Raw genomic sequence first — 22,470 nt, 5'->3', positions numbered from 1 at the left:
TAGCAAATGTTGTCTTATGAATTCAACAATTGGAAACATGCTGGTTGTACTATATCAAGACTCCTATCAAACCTAGCAACCTCTATTAGTGCATATTTTGAAATATTTATTTTTTAGCTATCAAGAAATAAGAGATTTATAATGAATTCTTAACACTCTTTTCAACATCATCCCCTTTAGTAGAAATTGCTATGATGCAGGAGCATCCCAATACAACTAATTTCATTTCACCACATAACATCATTTTGGCTTGCGGCAAAGAACCAAAGTCCAATAACAACTTATGGACATCATATCTAGATCTCAAGAGTTTTGGATCATTCTATGAAAAGATCATTACTAGAAGTGTTTACGAGTCACAATCAATACTCAATTCATCATGCGAAGTTTGTGGCATGATTTGGAGACCGGGGGCTTTTAATCCTACATATCACAGGGCAATATGGGATCAAAGAGACCTTCAATTAGAACCATTTCGACTTTCTTCAACACCAAATGCTTCATCACCGGATTTTTGGCCAACCTACACGTTTCACAAGTCATCAAGATTTGAAGGATCTTGTGGCCAATACAGATCATTCCTACAGCTTGGAACTGATACATAATCAGCTAAGGAAGAATATTGTGAATCAAGAATTGATCTAGGAGGATAGTAGTTATCGAGGTTGTTAGTGATAGTAGTCGAGTGTCAGAGTGATAGTAGTTCTTATTGTCATATCTTACCATATAAGCTTGTGGTGGTTTGTGAGCCAATCTATAATCTGCAAATAATAGAATATAATGAAGTAAATTGCTTGTAAGAGCCAATTTAGGGTTTTGATAAGACAAATATTATAGAAGTCTAAATTAGGGCCGACCTAGCCTTGAAATAAATATTTAAGGGAGAACTTAGAGGCAAAAGGAATATACGAAAACGCATTAAATTATTACAGAGCAGCGATTATTCCTAAAACCTGCACACAGCGATTTGTTATGATTACAAAGAGACAGGGACTAATGAGTATAATGCAGTTCTAAATTATTAATTCCTAGCCGACTATGCATTGAAGGCAGTGCTAAATTAAATTATAATAAAATAAATTTATACGTTTCTTGAAATGGTCAACGTCCCCCAAGAAGTCACCGCTCTTGGGAAAATTGCATCTCTTCAAGAAGTGAAGTGATGGATATAAATGCAAGGAGATTCCGACATAAAGAGAGGGGGTTTTTGGAAGGGAATAAGATAGGAACTAAAACAGGTCCAAAGCAGTCTTAGAGTAGAATGGAATAGAAAGGGAAAAATAGAAATATAAGGTAAGAACGGTATGAAGTCAGACATTCATATATTTAGAAAATTGTCTTCTAAGACTTCACAAGTTTCTGAATATATGATAGGAAGCAATCAGCAAACATTAAACAACCATTGGAAAAGAACAATCAATCCAAGAAGGATCATCATCGAAGAAGATCAACCGGCACTCAAGCTAATACAAGTTACAAGTTACTCAGCATTTACATAACTGGCAGATATTGTGGTATGAATATAATGCATTGTCATATGATTTAGATAACTCATTATGTGTCTTCATTTGATAAGAAGTATGAATGTTTGCAGAGATTCTATTGCTTCTAATGTATGATTAATAATAGGAATGTATGATTAATATGGATGAAATTCCTTTAAGATCATAGTCAATCCACCATCTCATTATGGAGGGGAGGTAGGACATATGAGGAGGACAAGTAGCATAAAGGTCCATTCAAGTAGTGGTAACCCCGAGTGGGGCTAGGAGGCCAAATGGTAGGTGCCATTAACGAGCTCTTGGGTTTGATGGATTGTAATGTCCCCACTTTGAAATGCAAGTTAATGGTAAATTAATAAAATAAAGTTTAAAATTAAAATATACAAGTATAATTAAATATAATTCATTTTTAATTAAGTTAATGAATTGTCAAAAGATCTGAAATGAAAAGTTGTAACTGTGATGTCCCCGATATGATTAAATAATAAATCTAATTGCTTTATTGTAAGGCCCCAAATTTAATAACAAATATTTCGAGCCCTTTTATTTAATTAGATTAGGCAAGTTTTGGGTGGTCGTGTCGGCTCGTTTGTAACCCTTCGGGAAGTTTCCCAGAGCCCATATATTTGGCCGTGTTAGTCATTGTTGTAGGTAGGCGAATTTTGGTATTTTCTCTTGTTTGTGCGAATTCCAGTTGGAGTTCATCTTGTCTGTCATTTCGAAGGTGAGAGATCCCCCCTTCTTGGCATCCGCAGTTTCGGTGGGAGTCCTCCTCACCCTAGTCTGCTTCTGTTCTGAGTCTGTGTAATCTACTGTGCAATCATTATCAATATAATTTCCTGTGCATGTGCGAATATTCATTATCTACACCTAAGTCTCTTGTGCCTATGATAATAATAATCCATTCCACTACGCTATACAAACTGACTAAGTATCTGAAGGGCTCAAGGGCGGAACTTGGCGAGCATACACCCACCGTACGACCCACTACCGTACACCTCCATCCAACACCCACCGTACCCCCATCCAACTCCAACCATACCTCTGCACCTTCACTGTACGGTCACACCGTACTGCCATCCCTCCTCACACCACCGTACATCCTCTGCACCGTACGATCTCCCTCACTCCACCGTACGACATTCACACCGTACTGCCACCCCTCACATCACCGTACAGTCTTCACTCCACCATACGACCTTCTCCTCATCCCACCATACGGCCACCCCTCTCACCACCGTGCGACCTTTTCCCTTGCCTCGCCGACCACACCGTACAGTCAGGGAACATTATAGTGGTATCAGAGCTTGTGATCTTGCCAGCCTGTCGTGTAGTGGATACAAGTGTACACCAGAAGGAGGTACTGTTCGGCTGATCAAATGGGGGAACCACAGGATCCTACAAGAGAAGTCATGGCACTATTAAGGGAGCTAACCAAAAGCCAAGCTCAACTCAACGACACCTTAACCAGAGGAGAGCAACGACAACAAATCATGGAGGAAACCTTACGACAATTGGCCTTGGGAAAAACAAATGGAGAACAGAATGGGTAGGGCGATGATTCGGTCACGGGAAGGTCAAACGTCCAACGCTCACATTCACGGCCGCTAATGCCGACTTTTCCTCAGAAATCAGAAGCGCCACGCGGGGAGCACGAGCCCACCTTTCAGAAGATGCAAGCATAGTTGAACCAAGATTGGAGGGATGCAAATCTCGAGGGGGTCATATCCTTCAAGGATTATGTGGAGCTCTTGATGAAATACTCGGGCGGCAAAAGTCGGGGCCATTATGGACACTATAACAATGACATCAAGCGGAAGGTTGGCAAGATCAACCTGTCATCCATTGATGGGGCCGGAGCAACCTCGACATGAGCCTGGGTTCAAAAAGCAGATACCTACTTCCAACTCAACCCGATGCCTGAAGATGAAGCTATCAAGTTTGCAACACTCCACTTGGAAGGGGTCTCGTATGAATGGTGGCATCATGGAATGGTCACTCTTGGCCATGACCAGATAACTTCCTATGCCGAATTCACAGAGAAGCTCATAGATCGATTTGACGAGAAGGATCTAGAACTCAATTTCAAGGAGTTGGCGCAACTAAAGCAGTCAGGACCTGTGGACAGTTACATCATAGAATTCTAGAGACTATCCGTGTTGGTAACTGACATCTCAGAGCGAAGGTTGGTGGTCTTGTTCATGGATGGATTGATGGAACCACTGAAAGGTTGGGTGAAAGGGTTACGTTCACGGAAGCAATAAAAAAGGCTCGTAACATGGCAACATCTTCCTCTTCTAGAAATTTTGCACATACCAAACCACCTTTCGTTCCTCTTCTTTCAAGCATTGGAGCAAAGATAAAGTCAAGATTCAAGCATTGAAGTTGACATTCATGTTCTATGTTATTGAAGACTTCATGAAGCCCTAATTCCGTGTGGAGACAAACAAAACTTTGCAAGGAGGTATGGCATTTGTGTTTCAGTCATTATTCAACATCTCCCTCAAAAGGAGAACATTTACCTTACTGCAATTCAATCATATTTCATTTCTATTTCATGGTTAATTCCAAAACCGGGGTTTGACCTAAGGCAAACCCCTATTCCCAACCTATTTCCTTTCTCTACTGTGTGCAGGAGAAGGTACGGAGCTGCGATCTTCAGAATTGGCTTTATTTATAGTGACGAATCAATCCCCCATTGGAGTGCAAAAAATGCGGCCGACCAGAGTGACCACCATCCTGGTCCCGACAAATCAGGAGCTCCTTTTGAGAACATATTTGAATACATTTACATTTCTTAGATCCAGGTTCGTGGCTCGATCCGATGACTGTAGCTTACCGTTCATGCGTTTTTACATCAATTCCAACACATTTACCCTAATTTCAGCATTTTTACAATTCAACTTAAAAGAGGGCAGTCCAATTCAAAAACCTGGTAAATCCAATAGAATTTTCAACCCTTATCTTTTCTAATTTATGGCTATATCCATTAGATTTACCTCCCTCTTTGATGTAATGGTCCCTAACTAAATATTAGCAGTTTTCATACATCTAATGGTGGAAACACTAATATTTTCACCATTACAAGTACACACTAGTCTCTTCATATATAGTAAACAATTGATATAAAAGGTGGCATTATAGTGTAGAAAATCGATAAATTCACAAGTCATGTATAAAACAGCATAATAACACCACAGATCTACAATACATGATCATAGATAGACAATGCAATATGCAAAGAACTAAAGAGAGCTTGCTCAGTAAGCAACAAATGATGTTCACATTGGGTGGGCAATGCTGCACGTGTCAATTGGCAACGATCACGTTTATGCAACTAACAATTTTTGTGGCTATTAGTGTTCCATGAGCAAGTGTTCCCAGCGGTCTGAGTTATATTCTGGAAACTTGGAGACTTGTTGGGGACATCCTTGGTTTCAGGACTGGAAAGTCTACAGTTTGTTGCATAAAAAATAAAAGAAAGGGTGTCTTTTAAAGAAAAAATAATGCTAAAAGTTTCTGAAAAACTAAAAGGGGGAGGAGGGTCGTTGCAAATTCAGTTTTCTATATTTACTTTTTAAAGTTTCAGCTTCTTTTAGTTTGTTGAAGTTATTGTAATAGCTATTCCTCTGCTGTCCCCAAAGAGTATTGCCATCCTTTAACCTGTGTCAACTTCTGTCCTTACATCTCCCCCACCCAAACATTTGAAGAAACACTGGTGGCAACTGCCTGTACACAACTACCAATATTTACTCATAATTAAATAAGTCCATACATATTATTTACCCATGAATAATTCCAATGGATTTTTATGTAGTAAAATCTTACTTATATTTAAGAGCATCATAAGAAATCTCTGATGTTTTACAGGTACGTTTGAATATAAACCAGTCAGTTCTATGCATAAGTTCATGATGGGTTGGGGACTATTTACACAACCTACAATTCTAGGATACATTACAAGGATTTCTGGCATGTGGTTATGCATTATATTCTATGCAAATCCTCCTGGGATGTCTGGTCAACCTTCCTTGGATATTTGGTGCACATTCTAGGGAATTATCAATAAATGTCCTAAAAATTCTTTAAGAGCAGTCAGAGAGATTCATTTAAACTCATCCATCAAGGATTGTTCCAATATATGTCCAGTGTATCCTCTGGTAGACATGCTTTGAACTAATTTATTTTGTCCCACAAACCCACTTAATCAGCCCACAAACATTTGAACATAAGCCTCTATATATTATTTCAAATTCTTTTTATTGATTTTGAGAAAAAATGCATATAGTCCATATTCAAGACTTATGTCTGGATTAAGATATCGGTAAGAGCAACTTTGTAGAGATGAATACAACAAAATGACCAATTTAGAATAATCAATTAGTGCAAGTGCCCAGGTGTTCAAATTAGAAATTAAAATAGATTTAGATGCCTCCCACGTGGGACTGAAAAGAGAATTGATTTAGCTGGTATGCATTTAAAACCAAATTCAAACAAAAGGGAAATTGAAATCTTTGGCACATTATTTGCACTCAACTATATGCTTATACACTCCCCTTGGGGGTCTACACTCATTATATTTGATTTATGTCTGAGAAAGCATAACTTTTGGCATAGATTGGGTATTGGACTTCTTATTAGGACATAGCAGTTAGTGCCATTTATGAAGTAAAAGACATCTAATAAATAAGACCTTCTTTAGCTCAAGTTTTTTTAAAGTCTCAACATGGTCTTTCATAAGTGAATTGAAGAAAATCCTTTGTATTGAGACATATATATAGTTGTATGCATTAATTTTATTTGGTTTAAATACTAATTTATTCATTTATTATTTTACATATAGGGGGGCGCAATGTGGTTTGTTGATCTTACCGAGCATATACATGGTCCTTTGGGTGTTCTTTTTCCAATTTCTATGGCAGCAGATTTTTTACTTAATGCGCAGGTGAGTTCTCATGAATAGATCTCTCCTTTTGCTATCAACATATGTTATTAATTTTGATGTTTTCTTTCTTATAGTGCCTAGTTTGATAAGCAGTTCTTGTAGGTAGAAATAATTATTTAGCACACAATTCGACCTACATGCATGACAAACATTGCAGTATAGTTAACACACAAAAAAAAAGGAAATGGCTCTCTTCTGCATTAAAAATATAATAATGTATAATATTCATGCCATCAGTCTTGTATGTTGTGATCTCTCATAGCTATGTTGAGTATCCAACAAATAGAATTTTGGGAGTCCCAGGGCTTGTGTTCACTCCTAATTCATGATTTCTGTACACTGTAAACCCTTTTATTTATATCAGTGCAACTTTTTTTTACAAAAGCATGGTCTACATCCATCCCCCCAGTTAGACTGAATCAATGTCATCAATGGCTACTCTGGGTAGGATGCAGTTCATTTGGAGAAGCAAAGCTTTTATGAGATGTAGGTGGATCCATAATTGAACAATTTCATTTTAAATTCAGTAGAATCCTTAGTTGTGCAAATAAGACTTCTATAATTTTTGTACAGCACACACTTTAGGTCTTAGAAATATATTTTCCAACTATCCATTTTAAGTTTTTGCAGTAGAATTAGTTTGTGTTATTTGAATCTCATGTTAAATTTATATAGTTCATATAAAATAAGGAAACTGGTGCTAGAGAATTGGAGGATAGAAATTCCATCGGCTGCCAAGGATAAAACATGTAACGATATAGCCTTCTGTTAGGCATAAAGTAGTGTGCTCTGCTCTTAGTCAAAGTGTTTGGGAGATCAACCTCTTGAAGGAGCTACACTTTCATTTCATACTTTGGCATGCCATCAGCTATTACCTGTTTTAGATCCGAGATCTGCATTTTTTTCATCAATTTCTGTTCTGTTATACTGTTATTGATATCGTGTGAATCTGCTGGTCATTATATTGCATTCATTCATTCAATATAGCTGTTGATATTTGATATTGTGTGAATCTGATGGCCATTATATTGCTTTCATTCATTCAATATAGCTGTTGATATTTGATATTGTGTGAATTTGATGTGCATTCTAATGCATATATTCTTTTTGGTGAAGGTCTCCAAGCTGAATTCATCAAATATGGTGTGGATTCTTTTGCCTTTTCTCATGCCACTCTTCAATGACTTGGTATTTTCAGGTTTCCCTTAGTCATGGGCCTAGGATATCATTCATCCTATTCATGATTGTGTTTTGAGTTCAATATTTGCTTGCTTCTTGATGTTGCAAGCTTGGAATTGTATGACCCAATGTAAAAAATGGCAATGTATGCAAGTCTCATGAAGGACAATGTGTGTAAGTCCCATGAAGATCAATATTGTAATTGGTTGTCATTTTCTTGTTTTCCAAGGCTATAGAAATTATTGGGTCTAAAAGCCCTTTCTATTAGGAGGTATTGTCACAAATAAAGATTCTCGAACAAATTATTAGAGAGTTCGATGCAGTAGAGGATTCCAGATAGAAATGGACATCTCAAAATAGGCTTTGGTAGATGTAATGTCCCCATTTTTAGGCCCTCTCGTAGTACAATTAGTGTTGGTCTCTAGGTTGGTGCTAACATGGTCAGGGGAGTATTTTGATCCTACAAGTGTGTGCATATGGGTTAGTGGAGATGAATGACACTTTTGGAGTGATTTTGGATAAGTCCAAGCCTTACTATTTTTAGTAAGTGTCATTTTCGACATTGATTGGTCAATTGGAAGATTTCCTTCTTTGATGTAATGCCCAATGGTATTATCACATGGTAATTAGCCCATGGTGTTATCACATGCTTTTGTAGCATATGATTTTGATGTAATACCACTTGGTGGTTTTGTAGGAGCTTGTGTCTATAAAAGACAACCACAAGGGGAGTTGTTTGGATTAGCTAGGTTAGCATTTGTGGAGGTTGGAAGCATGGCATGGGATGTGTGGTTACATGCTTGTTCGCATTGGAGTGCTTGTTGATGGTTGGGGTTTCAAAATCTTTCATGGAGTATTGTAATGTTGCATTGTTAATAATAAATGGATAATAGATGCTTTTGGAGGTTGGGTTTTTCCCTCACAAGGGTTTTCCTAGGTATATCTTGCATTATCTTTGATGGGTATGTTGTCTATTCTTTGCATATGGATTCTAAGTGTTTATTTGCTTGATTTCTCAATTGGGTTATGTGGAAATTGTTATCAGAGCCATGGTTATGGTTGTATAACCCTAGGAGTTGAATCTATGGAATGTATGGTACAATTCAAGATAAGGAAAGATATGAGGGTTTTGTAGGTTTTTAATTGCAGATTTGAGGGTTTTGGGTTTGCTGTTATGATGGGTTGTTGGTAGATTTGGGGTTGGCAAAATGATGGGTCAAAAGGGTTTCCTTTGGATATGCATTTAAATGAGGGTTTTGGAGGTGAGTTTGTAGAAATAACCTCCCAGGCAAAAAATGGACCTCACCATTGGATCTAAATTGGTTGAGAAACTAAGATTGATATAAAATTTGCCCATGTCAGGAAAAGTTGAAAAAAAATAATTTTTTTTAGCTCTAGCTCAGTCGTATGACCGAATATAGGTGTCATTTTTATGTTTGTAGAAAAATTAAAAAAATATATTTTAATACATTGGTTTTGACAATTCTTGCAAAACTAGTAAAAATAAAAATAAAAAAAATTATGTGGGGGGCAAGTTGAAAAAGTTGAAAGAAAATAATAATATTGTTTTTTAACAAGTGGGAGGGGGGACCGTAGACCCCCTTGTCCCATGGTATCCGTAATAGGGGCTGCGGTACAGCTGTTGTATCTATAGTGGTACCGATTTCGTGAGCCACTGCCGGTACAACAGGGGTATTGGGCCCCCTGCCACACCAATGGTGTGGGTACCCTCCACGGGCCCACCCCGACGGTGGCAAAAGCTTAAGAAACAAACCAAAAAAAGAATTCCATCTCAAAATTTTTATTTTTAATGGGGGTTGGGTCCGATCGACCTCCGTATATATATATTTTAAGCAAAATTGTATAATTTTTTGGAATCCAGTCACCTATGCTTGCATTTTTAGCCTAATACGTTGTTATTTTCTACATAGCAGAACTTGAGCATAATTCTTTGTGGCACTCTCCTTCAATAAAGTGTTGAATCCATCGTGCTTCTTGTAGGTCCAACGAAGAATGGATACTATCTAGTTTGCATGCCATGTCTTTTACCTTGCTCATAGTGTAAACCAAAGAAGCAAAAGTTGGCAATGAGTCGTGATTAATCGCGAGTAATCGTGAATCGCCGGAACAGCCATTTTTTCCCTTGTATAAATCGTCAAAAAGTTGTTGACTCAACAACTTTGGCTGATTAGTTGCAGCCAAAACACCACAAAATCGCGTTTAATAATCATGAAATTTCTGCTTGTCTAAAAAACTGACATGAACCCTAAAAATTACCCACGAAATTATGCTGATTCCAGGTTTCATCTGCATGGAATCGGTTAGGGTTCGAAATTTTTGTTCTTGGATTTTTTGCCAACATTTTGACCTCTGCAAAACCCTAATTGACACTCTGTATTGCCGAAAATTAAAACCAAAAACATTTTAGTATGCATTCCGAATAACACCGTCGCATTATCTCGCCGTTTTGTTTCACCAGGATATTATTTATCCATAGTGATAAGCGTGATCCATTAATAACGCTCAAGAAACACATGAGAACAAGCTATAAGGTTTCTTTATTTTGGTAACTTTACATTATTGAGAACTTAAAATTAAAAACTATGACATCAAATTTGGGGGATTATAAAACTTTATAAGCGACAATTTTTACATTTCATTTATATTTTTTTATATTTTTAATATATAATTAAAAATAATTTAATAATTAATATTATTAAATAATTTAAAACTTTTAATCTTTAAATTATTATATATTATATTAGTATGTAATTTATTAATTTTTATGGAATTATTATATAATTTTAATGTAAATTAAAATAATAAATAATTTAAAAATTCTAAATCAAAAATTTGTATCTTTATCAAAGTTCCCAGACTCGGACTCGGCAAGGCCAAGTCGACTCGTGACTCGGCTACAACTCGGCAACGACTCGGCAATGACTTGGCAAAATCTTGAAATTATATACTTTAACAATTATATATATATGAAATTATATATCATATTCCATATCATATATATAATTAATAGTGAAATTATATATATCTGAAATTATATACTTTAACAATTATATATATATGAAATTATATATCATATTCCATGAGCTTTAATAGATGTAAATATATTTATTTTTAATTTATAATGCATATTTATTATTATTTAATTTTTAATATATATTTATGATTTATATATATTTTTTTGTAATGACTCCAATTCGTCAACCTAATTATATTTCTATGCTATAGAAATGCCTTTAAATTTAAAAAGAAAGTAGTTTATGTGTCTTTTTCTATAATTTTTACATATTTTTTTAAAATTAAATTTAAAAAAAATTAATTTATATAAGACGAATTTCATTTTAATTAATAAATAGATAATATATTAATGAATTAAAAAAATAGTTTGATAATAAAGTAGTAAAAAATTAATTTATTTTTAAAATTTGTTTTACAATATAATTAATTTTTACTTCATAAAATAGAATAACTTAAAATAATTTTTAAATAAAATTATAATTATTAAATTATTTTCTAGTAAATAAAAAATTAAAGAATTTTTAAATAGTTTTATTGTTTAAAAATACTTGTTGATTGTGTTTTGATTTTTATATATGATAATGGGATGAAATTTTGAGTTTTATAGAACAAGTTTCTCAATGTAATTATTGCTAATCTTTTGACATATATATAAAGATTAAAAAAAGTCAAACATAAAATAATCTTTTGACGTATATAAAGAGATTAAAAAAAGTTAAACATAAAATTCATAATTAAATAAAAATAAATATTACTAAAAAAATATTGAACAAACAATATGATAGTAGTTAATACAATCATGTGTTTTGAAGTTAATATTTTATTTGCTTACAATATCTCTCTGCTATGTAAATGCCTTATGTATATAAAAAGTAATTTTTGATTGTTTTTTTTCATTTTTTTTACGTTTTTTTGTAAACTTGAGTTTTTCCCGATTTTTTCAAAAAATCTTATACTTATAGTTTGCTGATTAATTCCCCAAACAATTAATGCTTCTTTGGTGCAAACCATTGGCTCCATGTCTTGGATATAACGTTGAATGCTCCTCAATAGATCAATTGGATCAGGTTTAGAGAGCTATATGGCAATATTGTCCTTGCTCGGTTTAGTCAAATTAGGTGACTCATGTATTTGTAATTTTGTGGGTCAACCTATTGATAGTGGTGCAATACTTGACTTTGGTTGTTGCGGAATACCGTTTGGCTGTTTTATGTCTCTCTCAAGTTCTAATTGTGGGTTAGCCTACAATGTAGGGAACTTGTTGTTGGTAGCGGTGTAATACTTGTCTCTAGTTGTGGTTATAATTCCATGGGGACACAATACCCTCCTGCCCCTCTCCGAAAAAGAAAATATCCTTGTGCTTCTAGGATGAGGATGTTTTTGGCGCTTGGGGACTTGGGGGAATGTCCCCCACCACACTGACACTGATGTAAGATGTCTTAAAGACTCGTAGGAGTCTGACCGTCTTAGGGATGCCTAGGAGTCTCCTATGGTCTCCAGTTAGAAACTCCAATTGAAAACTAAGAAAGTTTATAAAATTGTGAAAATGACATTTGTAATAAAGGTTTGGGAGTTTTTGGATGCCTTATTTGTGCTTTCCCCCGAACCCCACGAGGGGCACTTCCCCTCGATCTTGTTGGGAATTTTGCCTATTAAATTGGGTAAATATTATGCTAATTGTCATCTTCCAGAAGTTCATGACCTTTACATTGATAGTGTTGATGTTTATAGCGTCGGTCAACATTCTTCTCTAAACCGACAATGTAAAAACTAAACGTCTAATTGGCCTTCCGGCCTTAGACATTTTAGAAGATCGATTTAATTCACTCTTGCCGATTTTATATTTGTTGTCCTCATTTTTGGATATTCAAAAATGTGACAACTCCTACAAATTTTTGCCTAAAAAGTGTCATTTTTGTCTCCAAGGCACGTTTTACGAGGTACAAAACTCACATTTGATAGTGTCAAACCATTGGGGGGTGTCTTTGCCATCATTGTCCAAGTTTTGGGGAGTTTTGGTCTTTCCTTTCCTAGATTTTTGTGCAATTTCGGGTTTTAGAACAGTCACTGCAGGTTGAAGATTTTACTCTATGGCACATTTCCCAAGGCAAAATTTTGCTTCTTGCTAGACTGGCTTAATCCTCAGTCCATCCTCGATCCATGTTTCAAATTTCATCCCTTTCTGAGTTCGTTTGCTATGTTTTTCCTTCAATTTCGGGTTTTTCCTTCCTAACTGCATGTGGGAAATTTTCCTTGGATTGCAAGTTTTATGGTTTCCTTTGTTTTAGTGTTGTAGGGAAATTTTAAGTTAATTACAAGTGCACTATGAAAAATAGAACTTTTCACTTACTTTTTATTTCCCCCTTGTTGCTTTTTGGCTTTTTAAGTCATTGTAGGAACTTTTTAGACATATTAGAAGTGAACTTTAAATTATAAAGTTTAAATAAACTTGTAATATATTTAAAAAGTTCCACTTAAGTGATTTTAAGTTATGGTAGGGGTTTTTCTCCTCCATTACAAGTTTTATAAAGTCACATTAAGTTGTAATAGGAATTTTATTTCCCTATTACAAGTTTTATTTTTAAGTTTTTTTTGTGACTTGTAAAAGGAATTTTATTTTCCCTTTACTAGTCTTTTGTTAAGTTGTTTAAAACTTGTAAAGGAGTTCTATTTCCCTTTTACATGCATTTTGAACTTCTTGTTTTCCCTCACAAACCCGATTTTGCCTTATGCATGAAAAAGTGAACATTTTAATATGCAAATAGGTGAAAGAAACCCGATTTCTTTTGTTCCTTGCATTTTAAATTTGTCATTCCTCCTCAAGAACCTGACCAGCAATATTGGAGGATTTTGTCGAAGATTTCCACCTATTTTTGTGGAGAGATTCAAGGAGGGAGAAGGCGTTTTGGTTTCTTTGCTATTTTCATGCATTTTCCAACTCCTTTCATGCCATTTGGAGGACGTTATTGCTGGTTTTGTGGCCTTCAAACAACAAACACGTGTTTGTAGGATGCCACGATTTCCTTCATGCAAATGCCATGAATCTAACCTCTCCTAAATCATTTTGGCTTGTCTTGCCTAGGCGTGGAGGTTGGATGATTTACTTGACCGAATTTTCATGCTTTGGATGGGCGTTTTGATCCATATGGCGTTTTTCCAAAAACTTGGCTAGGGTTTGGAGTGTGGTTTGTTGTCTATTTAAGAGATTTTCTCTCTTCTTTCAAGGATTGTTTCTTATTCTTGGGAGGTCGTTTTGATTGATCAAGGTATGTTCTCCTCTTTTTCTTGTTTTCTTTTCTTGTTTTAGTTTGTTTTGGTTTCCTTGATCAATTTGTATATATGTTAGTTTTGTTAGTTCTTGCCTAAAATCGGTTTTGTGAGAGATTTTCCCCTTTGCTCCAAGTTTGTAAAGCAATTTGTGAATTGCATTGTCTTTCCCCATTTTCCCTCTTTACTTGCATTTGGGATTTAAAAACCCAATTGCAAGTGAGATGGAATAGGTGATCTACCCCTTTGGTTGAAAAATCTTAACCATCTTTTGTTGAAATTCCAAGTTTCAAAGTTGGAAAAATGCTCATCTTTTCAAAATAGGGTTTTTAAAACTTGATTATAAGTTGAAAGTTCTTCCCATTTTCATCAAGATGATCTTCCCAAAATCTTTCCATTTTCACTCATATTCATTGCCATCATCCGTACATGCCATTCCCACCATTTCATTCACTCATTTCACACCTTTGTTCATTTTTCCCATTTAAAGTCTACTTGCAGTCAGCCTTCCAGAACCTGAAATTCTTCTAAAATGCACTCAAAAAACAATTGAAAATGAGTTTTAAAGGTCCAATTACAAGTGCAAACTTGTAGTTACCCATTACACATATGAAGTTGCATGTTTGTTCTCCACAATTGCGAGTTACTGCTCTTGTTTTTTCCCACACATGTAATGCAACTTCCAGAACCCGAAATTCACTTGTGAGCCCATTTTTACATCAATTTATCCCTTCCCTTGTCAGTCCGGTTTGCACACACGATCTACCAAATCAATGGATTAAGGCATGGGCCTTATTTTGCAAGCAGATTTCAAGATTGAAGGATGATACAAAGAAGAGATACAACAACAATTCATGGTTGAGAGCATAGAATGCTTTCAAGACAAAGATGGTCATAACGTGACAAGAGGAAGGCATGCCTTTCCCTCCTGAAAATCCAGTACTACCCCAAGCAAGAAGATAAGGTTGAAGTTCGTTGGCCAAGGACACAAAGATCATTAAGGATGCAAATTCTCGTTCTAGTTCAAGATGTCTTCACTGATCCAGAATACTTCAAGTTCTAGCATCCTGAAGCAACATGAAGATCATCACAGACAAAGGATGAAGCGGTTAGAGTTGGGTTTTTGGACACATAGAATAGCTTTAATTATGCATTTGTAATTTTGTTTTGACAAGTTACATGTAAAAAAAAACTTTGTAATTGCAAGTTAACTCATCACTTGCACTTTTGTATCTACATGTAAAGCAACTACAAGTTGAGTTCAATTAGGACTGTAGTTGGAATATGTTATGGTGGTTGAGAGAATTTCTTAAGTTAGTTGGGATCCTCCCACCTTTTTCTCAAGGCTCCTCTCCTATAAATACTTGAGGGGGTCTATTGTAATTTTTATCTTTTGGCAATGCAACAAAATTCTGCCAGTTTGTATGTGCACTCTAAGACTTTGAGCTTAGATGTAAATCAGATTGCTTTCAATAAAAGAGGCAAGTTGTGTTGAGACTTTGTGCCAATTCAAGTTGTTATGTGACGACATTTTGTAGAGTTGATTGTGAGTTTTGTTCTATTGTGAAAGAGGGATTTAAATTCAATCGTGTAGACTTTGAGCTACTAATTGTGTTTAGAGTTATATGTTTGGTTTTCAGATTTGGTCTTGCAGACTTTGAGCTTCTTGTCATAGCTGAAACTAGTGTGGAAAGCTAAAGTGGGAAGATAGCTTGTAGACTTTGTGCTACTTCTTTTTTTAAGACTTGTGCATATAAGCTGAAGTGCATCATGTAGTTAGACTTTGAGCTGCTACTTATTGTGCTTATTTAGTAGAAAATCATCTAAAAAGGTTGATAGGACAATAGAAGTGTTGAAGACTTTGTGCTTTCATTTCTTTTATCCCGTCCCGGGGAAGTGACTAATGTCTTTGTGCCTTCATGGAAAATTTGCTTCTCTTTATGTTTCAAAAATCCTACAAAAAAGCCTCATTTATGTATTTGCTGTTATTTATTTCCAATTGCTATTAATTTTCTATGAAGAGAAAAGAGTATAGTTTTTTTTGAAAAAAGAAGAAAGACTGCTGTCTCATCCTTATTAGATTAGTTTAGTTTGTAGATAGGGAGAGCCTTCCTAAATTAGGAGAATATCATACTCACACACTGTGGCTGAAACCACAATTTTGCACATTCCCCAGGTGTACAAAATTTTCAACCAACAATATTTAATATTATAACTAAATGCTACCTCGCCATGCTTAGTGAAAGGTCGGGTTAATCATAACTTAGCCGATGATTAAGAAGTGTCTCTTAGCATTAATCGGTTCTTAATAAAGACGTGTTGATAGAGAGACGACTTTCCAAGAAGACGTGTTGGTTGGTGCCACCTTGTGTAGGGCATATAGTATCATTCCTTCTCTCCTTCAAGGCATCAAATTAACAAGCAAGCAGATCGTATCTCTTCTGCAATTCGTATTCTTCTACAATAGATCAACATCTCTCCTTCACATTCAGGCAGATCATACAAATATTATCTTCTTCAAGATTGGTTTCTATCTCCAGTAGTTTGATATCTCCTACAGCTAATTGTGATTCTGATACAAGGCAGATCGAACTTATATTTATTGCTTGATTCTAGAGTGAATCTTCTTGTTGTATAGCTTCAAAGTGTGAAGCATTTGTAAAGACATTTTGTTAATACATTACAAGACATTTGTTGCTGGGTTTTCACCTTCAGGAAGAAGGTTTTCCCAGGGTACATCCTGTGTTATTGTGCTTGAATCATTGCTTATCTAATCCGATCATAAAACTTAACATGGTATCAGAGCCACCGTGAAAGAAAGATCGTGATCAGATTTTCTACAACTTCTAAGTATTCTCTCCTCTCTCTCTCTCCTTCAAGTAGTATCTACTAAGCCTCGAAAATGGTGAATGGTCTTAAAGTCGAGGATAGGCTTGAAGGCGCATCTAACTTCACCTCATGGAAGTTTAGAGTGCTCATTGCTCTTGAAGAAAATGATCTTCTTCAATTTGTGGAGGAAAAGGATTTATCCGAACCCGAAGATCATGAGGAGAAACTCCAATTTAAGAAAAATGTCATCAAAGTAAAGAAGATATTAATTGACTCCATGAGGGATCACTTGGTGCCTCTCATCGCCAAGATGACAACTGCGAGAGATATGTTCAAGACCTTGGAAGGTTTATATGAGATTAACAACATAAGTAGGGCTCTTGCCTTGAGGCAACAACTCCACCAAGTAAAGATGGCAAAAGGAGAATCAGCTATGTCATTCTTCATGAAAATTTCAGAATTGAAAGATCAACTAAGCACAATTGGAGATCAAGTGATAGATAAAGACCTTGTCATGTTGGCTTTGAATGGCCTTCCTCATTCATGGGAGCCATTTATACAAAACATAAGTTTGAGAACCAAATTACCTAAGTTTGATCGACTTCGTGCAGACTGCATTCAAGAAGAATCAAGATTGGCAGCTAGGAGAATTATCAAAAGTTCTCAAAACGAAGATACTCATGTTCTTGCCACTCAATCTACCAAGAAAGGAAAGAATTGGAAGAAGGGCAACTTCAAAAGGAACAAAGATCAGAAATCAGATTCCGCACTTGATTCTAAGAAAAAGAAGAAAGATCTCTCCTGGATCCAGTGCTTTAGATGTGACAAGTTTGGTCACTATGCAAGGGATTGTTTGACAAGACCAAAGCATCAAGGGGCAAACATCAATGAAGTTTCATCTCAGAAGGAGGCATAAGATTACTCAAATGGTTTTCTTTTCATATCAACATTATCGAGCAATGTTCCTACGGACAGTGATATCTGGTTGATTGATAGTGGAGCCTCTAGACACATCACCTACTATCGAGAGCACCTTTCAGATTGGGTGAAGGAGTCTAATCTTCAAGTGATCATTGAAGATGATGCACGCTATTCAGTAAGAGGATTTGGGGCTACATCTCTTAACCTAGGATCTGGAGTCTCACTACACCTAAGTGATGTTTTGTTCATGCCAGGGATCAAGAGAAACCTTGTGTCTGTTTTAGCCTTGGAAGATAAGGGCTATCAAATTGCATTTTCTGAAGGAAGAGTTCTAGCATGGCCAAAGAACTCCAACATCAAGACTGCTCGTGTGATCGGAAATCGACATGAGAGTTTGTATAAGCTCTCCACTCTTCCAGTCCAAGCTCTTCTTCAGGATTCTTCCAGTTCCAGCGAACTTTGGCACCGAAGACTTGGGCATCTTCATTTTAGGGCTTGTCCATCACTAGTGTAAATGCAGATCGTACTCCTCTCAGATTTGATAGTTGATAGATTGTAATTAACATTTCTGAATATATGTGATTTATGATTCTAATGAAGGTTGTGTTTTGCAGGTCTAAACAAGGCTGAGAATGTTCGATTTTAATTGCTCAATATTGCCTTATCGGGTCTGCATATATACTTGTATCAGGGGGGGCATGTCTTGAGTGGACATGTCTCCACAAAGTAGAGGCATGTCCACTCAAGACGTACCTCCTCATCGATGGCACTTAAACAGTATTATGAATACCGTTTTATGAACGATCACTTACTATTAGTTAAGTAGTCACTAACATATGTTTAATATGCTGATAAGAAAGGTATTCAACGTATATACAATGTAAGCAATGTTGATCGATCATTACTCGATCGATAATGAAATCAATAATTTATTAATTCATACAAATTGAAAGCATTCTTTATTCGATCATGATAATTAATAGTGAGGTGGTAAACTGATATATTTCATTGTTGATTCTTTATCTGTCGATGCTATAATTTTAACACGTGTGATCGGAAATCGACATGAGAGTTTGTATAAGCTCCCCACTCTTCCAGTCCAAGCTCTTCTTTTCCAGCGAACTTTATTACCGAAGACTTGGGCATCTTCATTTCAGGGCTCTTCCATCACTAGAAAAGATGGTGAAAGGTATTCCTAAACTTGATCATGTACATGATGGTACTTGTAAAGGTTGTGTTATTGGTAAAAATATTAAGAGTCCTTTCCATAGTAGTGAAAGTAGGTCTAAAGAAATTTTAGATCTTGTACATTTAGATTTATGTGGTCCAATTTCAATTCCATCCGTAAGTGGATTTTTGTATTATGTAACTTTCATAGATGACTAATCTAGGAAGACTTGGATTTATTTATTAAGGTCTAAAGAGTTTGATGAAGTCTTAACTAGGTTTAAAGAGTTTAAGCTCAAGTAGAAAATTTATTTGGAAAGAGAATTAAAGTTTTAAGGTCTGATAATGGAGGTGAGTACACCTCGAGTAGCTTTCGTGATTTCTGTATTGAGGCAGAGATCAAGAGGAAGTTCTGTGTCCCTTACAACCCTCAACAAAATGGGGTTGCAGAAAGAAAGAACAAATCCATTGTTGAAGCTGCAAAAGCTATGATTCATGATCAAGACCTTCAGACTTTTCTATGGGTAGAATCCTCTAGAACAATAGTATATGTTCAGAACAGATGTCCTCACCGGATACTGCAAAATATGACTCCTGAAGAAAGCCTTTTCAGGGATATTTGCGGGCTACAATGAAACCTCCAAAGCCTACCATATTTACATTCCTGGTCAGAAGCAAATAGAAGTAAGTAGGGATGTCACATTTGAGGAAGATGTTGCATTCCAAAAAATCAAAGGGTTCTTGCATGGAGAGAGATGATGAAAATCACGAGACTTCTCAAGACATGGACGTTGATCATGCTCTTGAGATTCAGAGGGAGTCTATAGAACCTGAAGTGAATGATGATCCAATTGAACCTTTGGATCCTACTGATGGGCCTAGATATATTGTTGTCACGCGAAAGAGATCTCTTTGGGCAAGAAAGACTATGCACAAGGCATAATAGTTTGCAGCTCCTAGAGGCACATTCAGAGAAAGTAAAAGACCACATCGATTCTCTACCTATGTTGCATTGATGTGTAATCCAAAGGGTCCAGAGCGAAAATCTTCTTAAAGCTCATTTCCTCCTAAGTTTGGCTAATTTTTGATTTGCAGGGTATCTTGGAAGGAAGGTTAGACATCCTTGTTGCCTTTGAAGGTTTGAAAGCATACGAAAATGAATGATTTTGGACCAAAAAGGAAATTTCGCTCCTGACCCTTCCAAAGGGTCCAGAGCGAAATTCCTAAAAACTCATATTTTTGCATTGAAGAAGGTCAAGGTTTTGATTTGTTATGACGTGGATGGAAGAAAAATAACTTGTCTTTGCCTCTTGAGGTCGTTTTAAAAGGAAGAAATGAAGGATCTAGCCCAAGTCAAGATTTTTGCTCTTGATCCTTCCAAAGGGTCCAGAGCGAAAATCTCTCTAAGAGATATTTCTTGCCTTATTTGGCCAAATTGTGATGTCCAAAGCATGTTGAAAGGGGAAATGGACATGATCTTGCCTTTGAGAGTGTTTGGAAGTTGTGAAAATGAAGGATTTTAGCCAGGAAAGGAAATTTCGCTCCTGACCCTTCCAAATGGTCCAGAGCGAAATTCCTTATAAGCCTACTTTTTAACCTTTCTTGGACATGAAACCTTGTTCCTAGGGCAATGAAGGATGAGATTCTACCTCGCAAAGAAGTTTCAAGTTGAAAGAATGATGATTTTGGGTCAAGAATGAGATTTTCGCTCCTGACCCTTCCAAAGGGTCCAGAGCGAATTTTCTCAAAACCTATCTTTTCCCTCAAATTTATGCCAAATCTAGTGTGGGTCAAGATTAGAGGTGTCTTTAGGCATGTCCTTGAATGGTCAATAATTATCAAGTTTGAAGGATTTAAGCCAAATGATGAAAATCGCTCCTGACCCTTCCAAAGGGTCCAGGGCGAAAATTCTTCAAACACCTATTTTCCCTTGCAAAATGAAGTCAAACTTGGGTTGGACGTGAGAGGAGAAGTGTTTTCTAGCCTTTTGAGGTGAATGCAATTTGAAATGATGGAGGAATAAGCCTAAATTAGGAAATTCGCTGCTGACCCTTCCAAAGGGTCTAGAGCAAATTTTCTCTAAATCATCCTTTTTCCCAATTTTGTGCCAAGCCAAGTGCTGACTAGGGCGAGTTTTGATGGGAGAGGTCCTCAGGAATGACTTTGACTTAGCAATGATTATCAAACTTGAAGGAATTGAGCCAAAAAGTGATTTTCGCTCCTGACCCTTCCAAAGGGTCCAGAGCGAAAATCCTAAAATCTACCTATTCCTTTCAAATTTATGCTAAGCTATGCCTAGACCAAGGTAAAAGATGCCCTTGTGATTGCCCTTAAGTCGATGGTTGTCTCCAGAAGTGATGATTTTAGGCCAGAAGAGGAAATTCGCTCTTGACCCTTCCAAAGGGTGCAGGGCGAAAATCCTTCAATCACCTATTTTGCCTTGCAAAATCAAGATAAACTTGGGTTGGATGAGAGAAGAAAAGTGTTTAATTGCCTTGTGAGGTGGATTGAAGTTGAAATGATGAAAAAAATGAGCTACAAATAAGAAATTCGCTCCTGACCCTTCCAAAGGGTCCAGGGCGAAATTCTTATAGGGTCTGTTCCTGGAGAAAATCTTGGGCAAGTTTCATGTTGATATCTTTTCGTTGATGATTTAAGTTGAAAATGCTATGTTGAAATGAATTTATCATGTGTCGTTAATCATCTTTTTGTTTGTCTTGCAGTTAAAGGCGACCTTCTCTCGTCTAGCATCAACAAGGACGACCTTCTCCAGCCCAGCATCATCAAGGACGACCTTCTCCGGTCCAGCATCATCAGGGACGACCTCTTCCAGTTCAGCATTCGAAGGAAAGGTACACCATCCATCCTGCACATCGAAGACAAAGGAAGTTAAAGCAAGGGTTCGTTGAAGAAGCAGATAGTTTCAGAAGAGTTAATTAAAGTTAGCTTCTCAGCATCATCAAATTGAATATCTACCAAGTTGCAAGTGTCAAACAAGGTGGCATCCCAGTCATCACTCCTCCAGTCGGATTGGTCCACCTCAGCGTGTCCAGATTCAATGTACCTAACTCATCAAAGATGGCACTAACTTCGACATACCTACCTCGGCTATCCATTGGTCGAATATTCCAGAGAAGACATGTGTCCAAATAATGCAATTATTTCATTGGTCATAATTAAGTTTGTTGTAACAAACCCTAATTAGGGTTTTCATTGTAAAATCTCGGCCATTGATCTCAAATTGATCTAAGCCATTGAATTGTATTGAGGGCACTATATAAGCCCTGGCTCCTCATTTGTAAAGGATAATAGTTAGTCATTAATAGCTAGAAGGTTAATATTTAGTTCATAGAGGTTAGAATAGCTAATGATTAATAGCAAATAGAATAGCAGTTATAGTAGAATAGGAAGAGAAGGCAAAGATTGTTGCCAAGATGTTGTTGTAAAAGACTTGTAAAAATTCATTGAAGAAATGGTGAAATCTATGGGTTGATTCAACAATTTGCATGGTCTTTATACTTCTCAGATTTGATTTCATGTTATTAGATGAGTGGAAGAAATGTGTTTGATTGATGGTGAAATTTGTATATCCATACTACTAGCAGTTTGTTGGTTGCAGACTTG

At 36.3% G+C, this 22,470-nt stretch overlaps 1 protein-coding gene across 2 annotated transcripts in view; it reads left to right on the top strand.

Moving 5' to 3' along the window:
• Positions 1-22,470, top strand: part of LOC131073942 (ALBINO3-like protein 3, mitochondrial) — a 244,326-nt gene that overhangs the window by 59,108 nt on the left and 162,748 nt on the right. For both annotated transcript variants that reach the window (XM_058010465.2, XM_058010466.2), the window contains one exon: positions 6,346-6,447. In XM_058010465.2, the coding sequence (XP_057866448.2) occupies positions 6,346-6,447 (102 nt within the window). The remainder of the gene's footprint in view (positions 1-6,345; positions 6,448-22,470) is intronic.

Source organism: Cryptomeria japonica, chromosome 9 (assembly GCF_030272615.1).
Source record: "Cryptomeria japonica chromosome 9, Sugi_1.0, whole genome shotgun sequence".
In the NCBI taxonomy this organism is placed as follows: domain Eukaryota; kingdom Viridiplantae; phylum Streptophyta; class Pinopsida; order Cupressales; family Cupressaceae; genus Cryptomeria; species Cryptomeria japonica.
The sequence above is the reverse complement of the archived record's forward strand: the minus strand, read 5'-3'. Positions and strand labels throughout refer to the sequence as shown.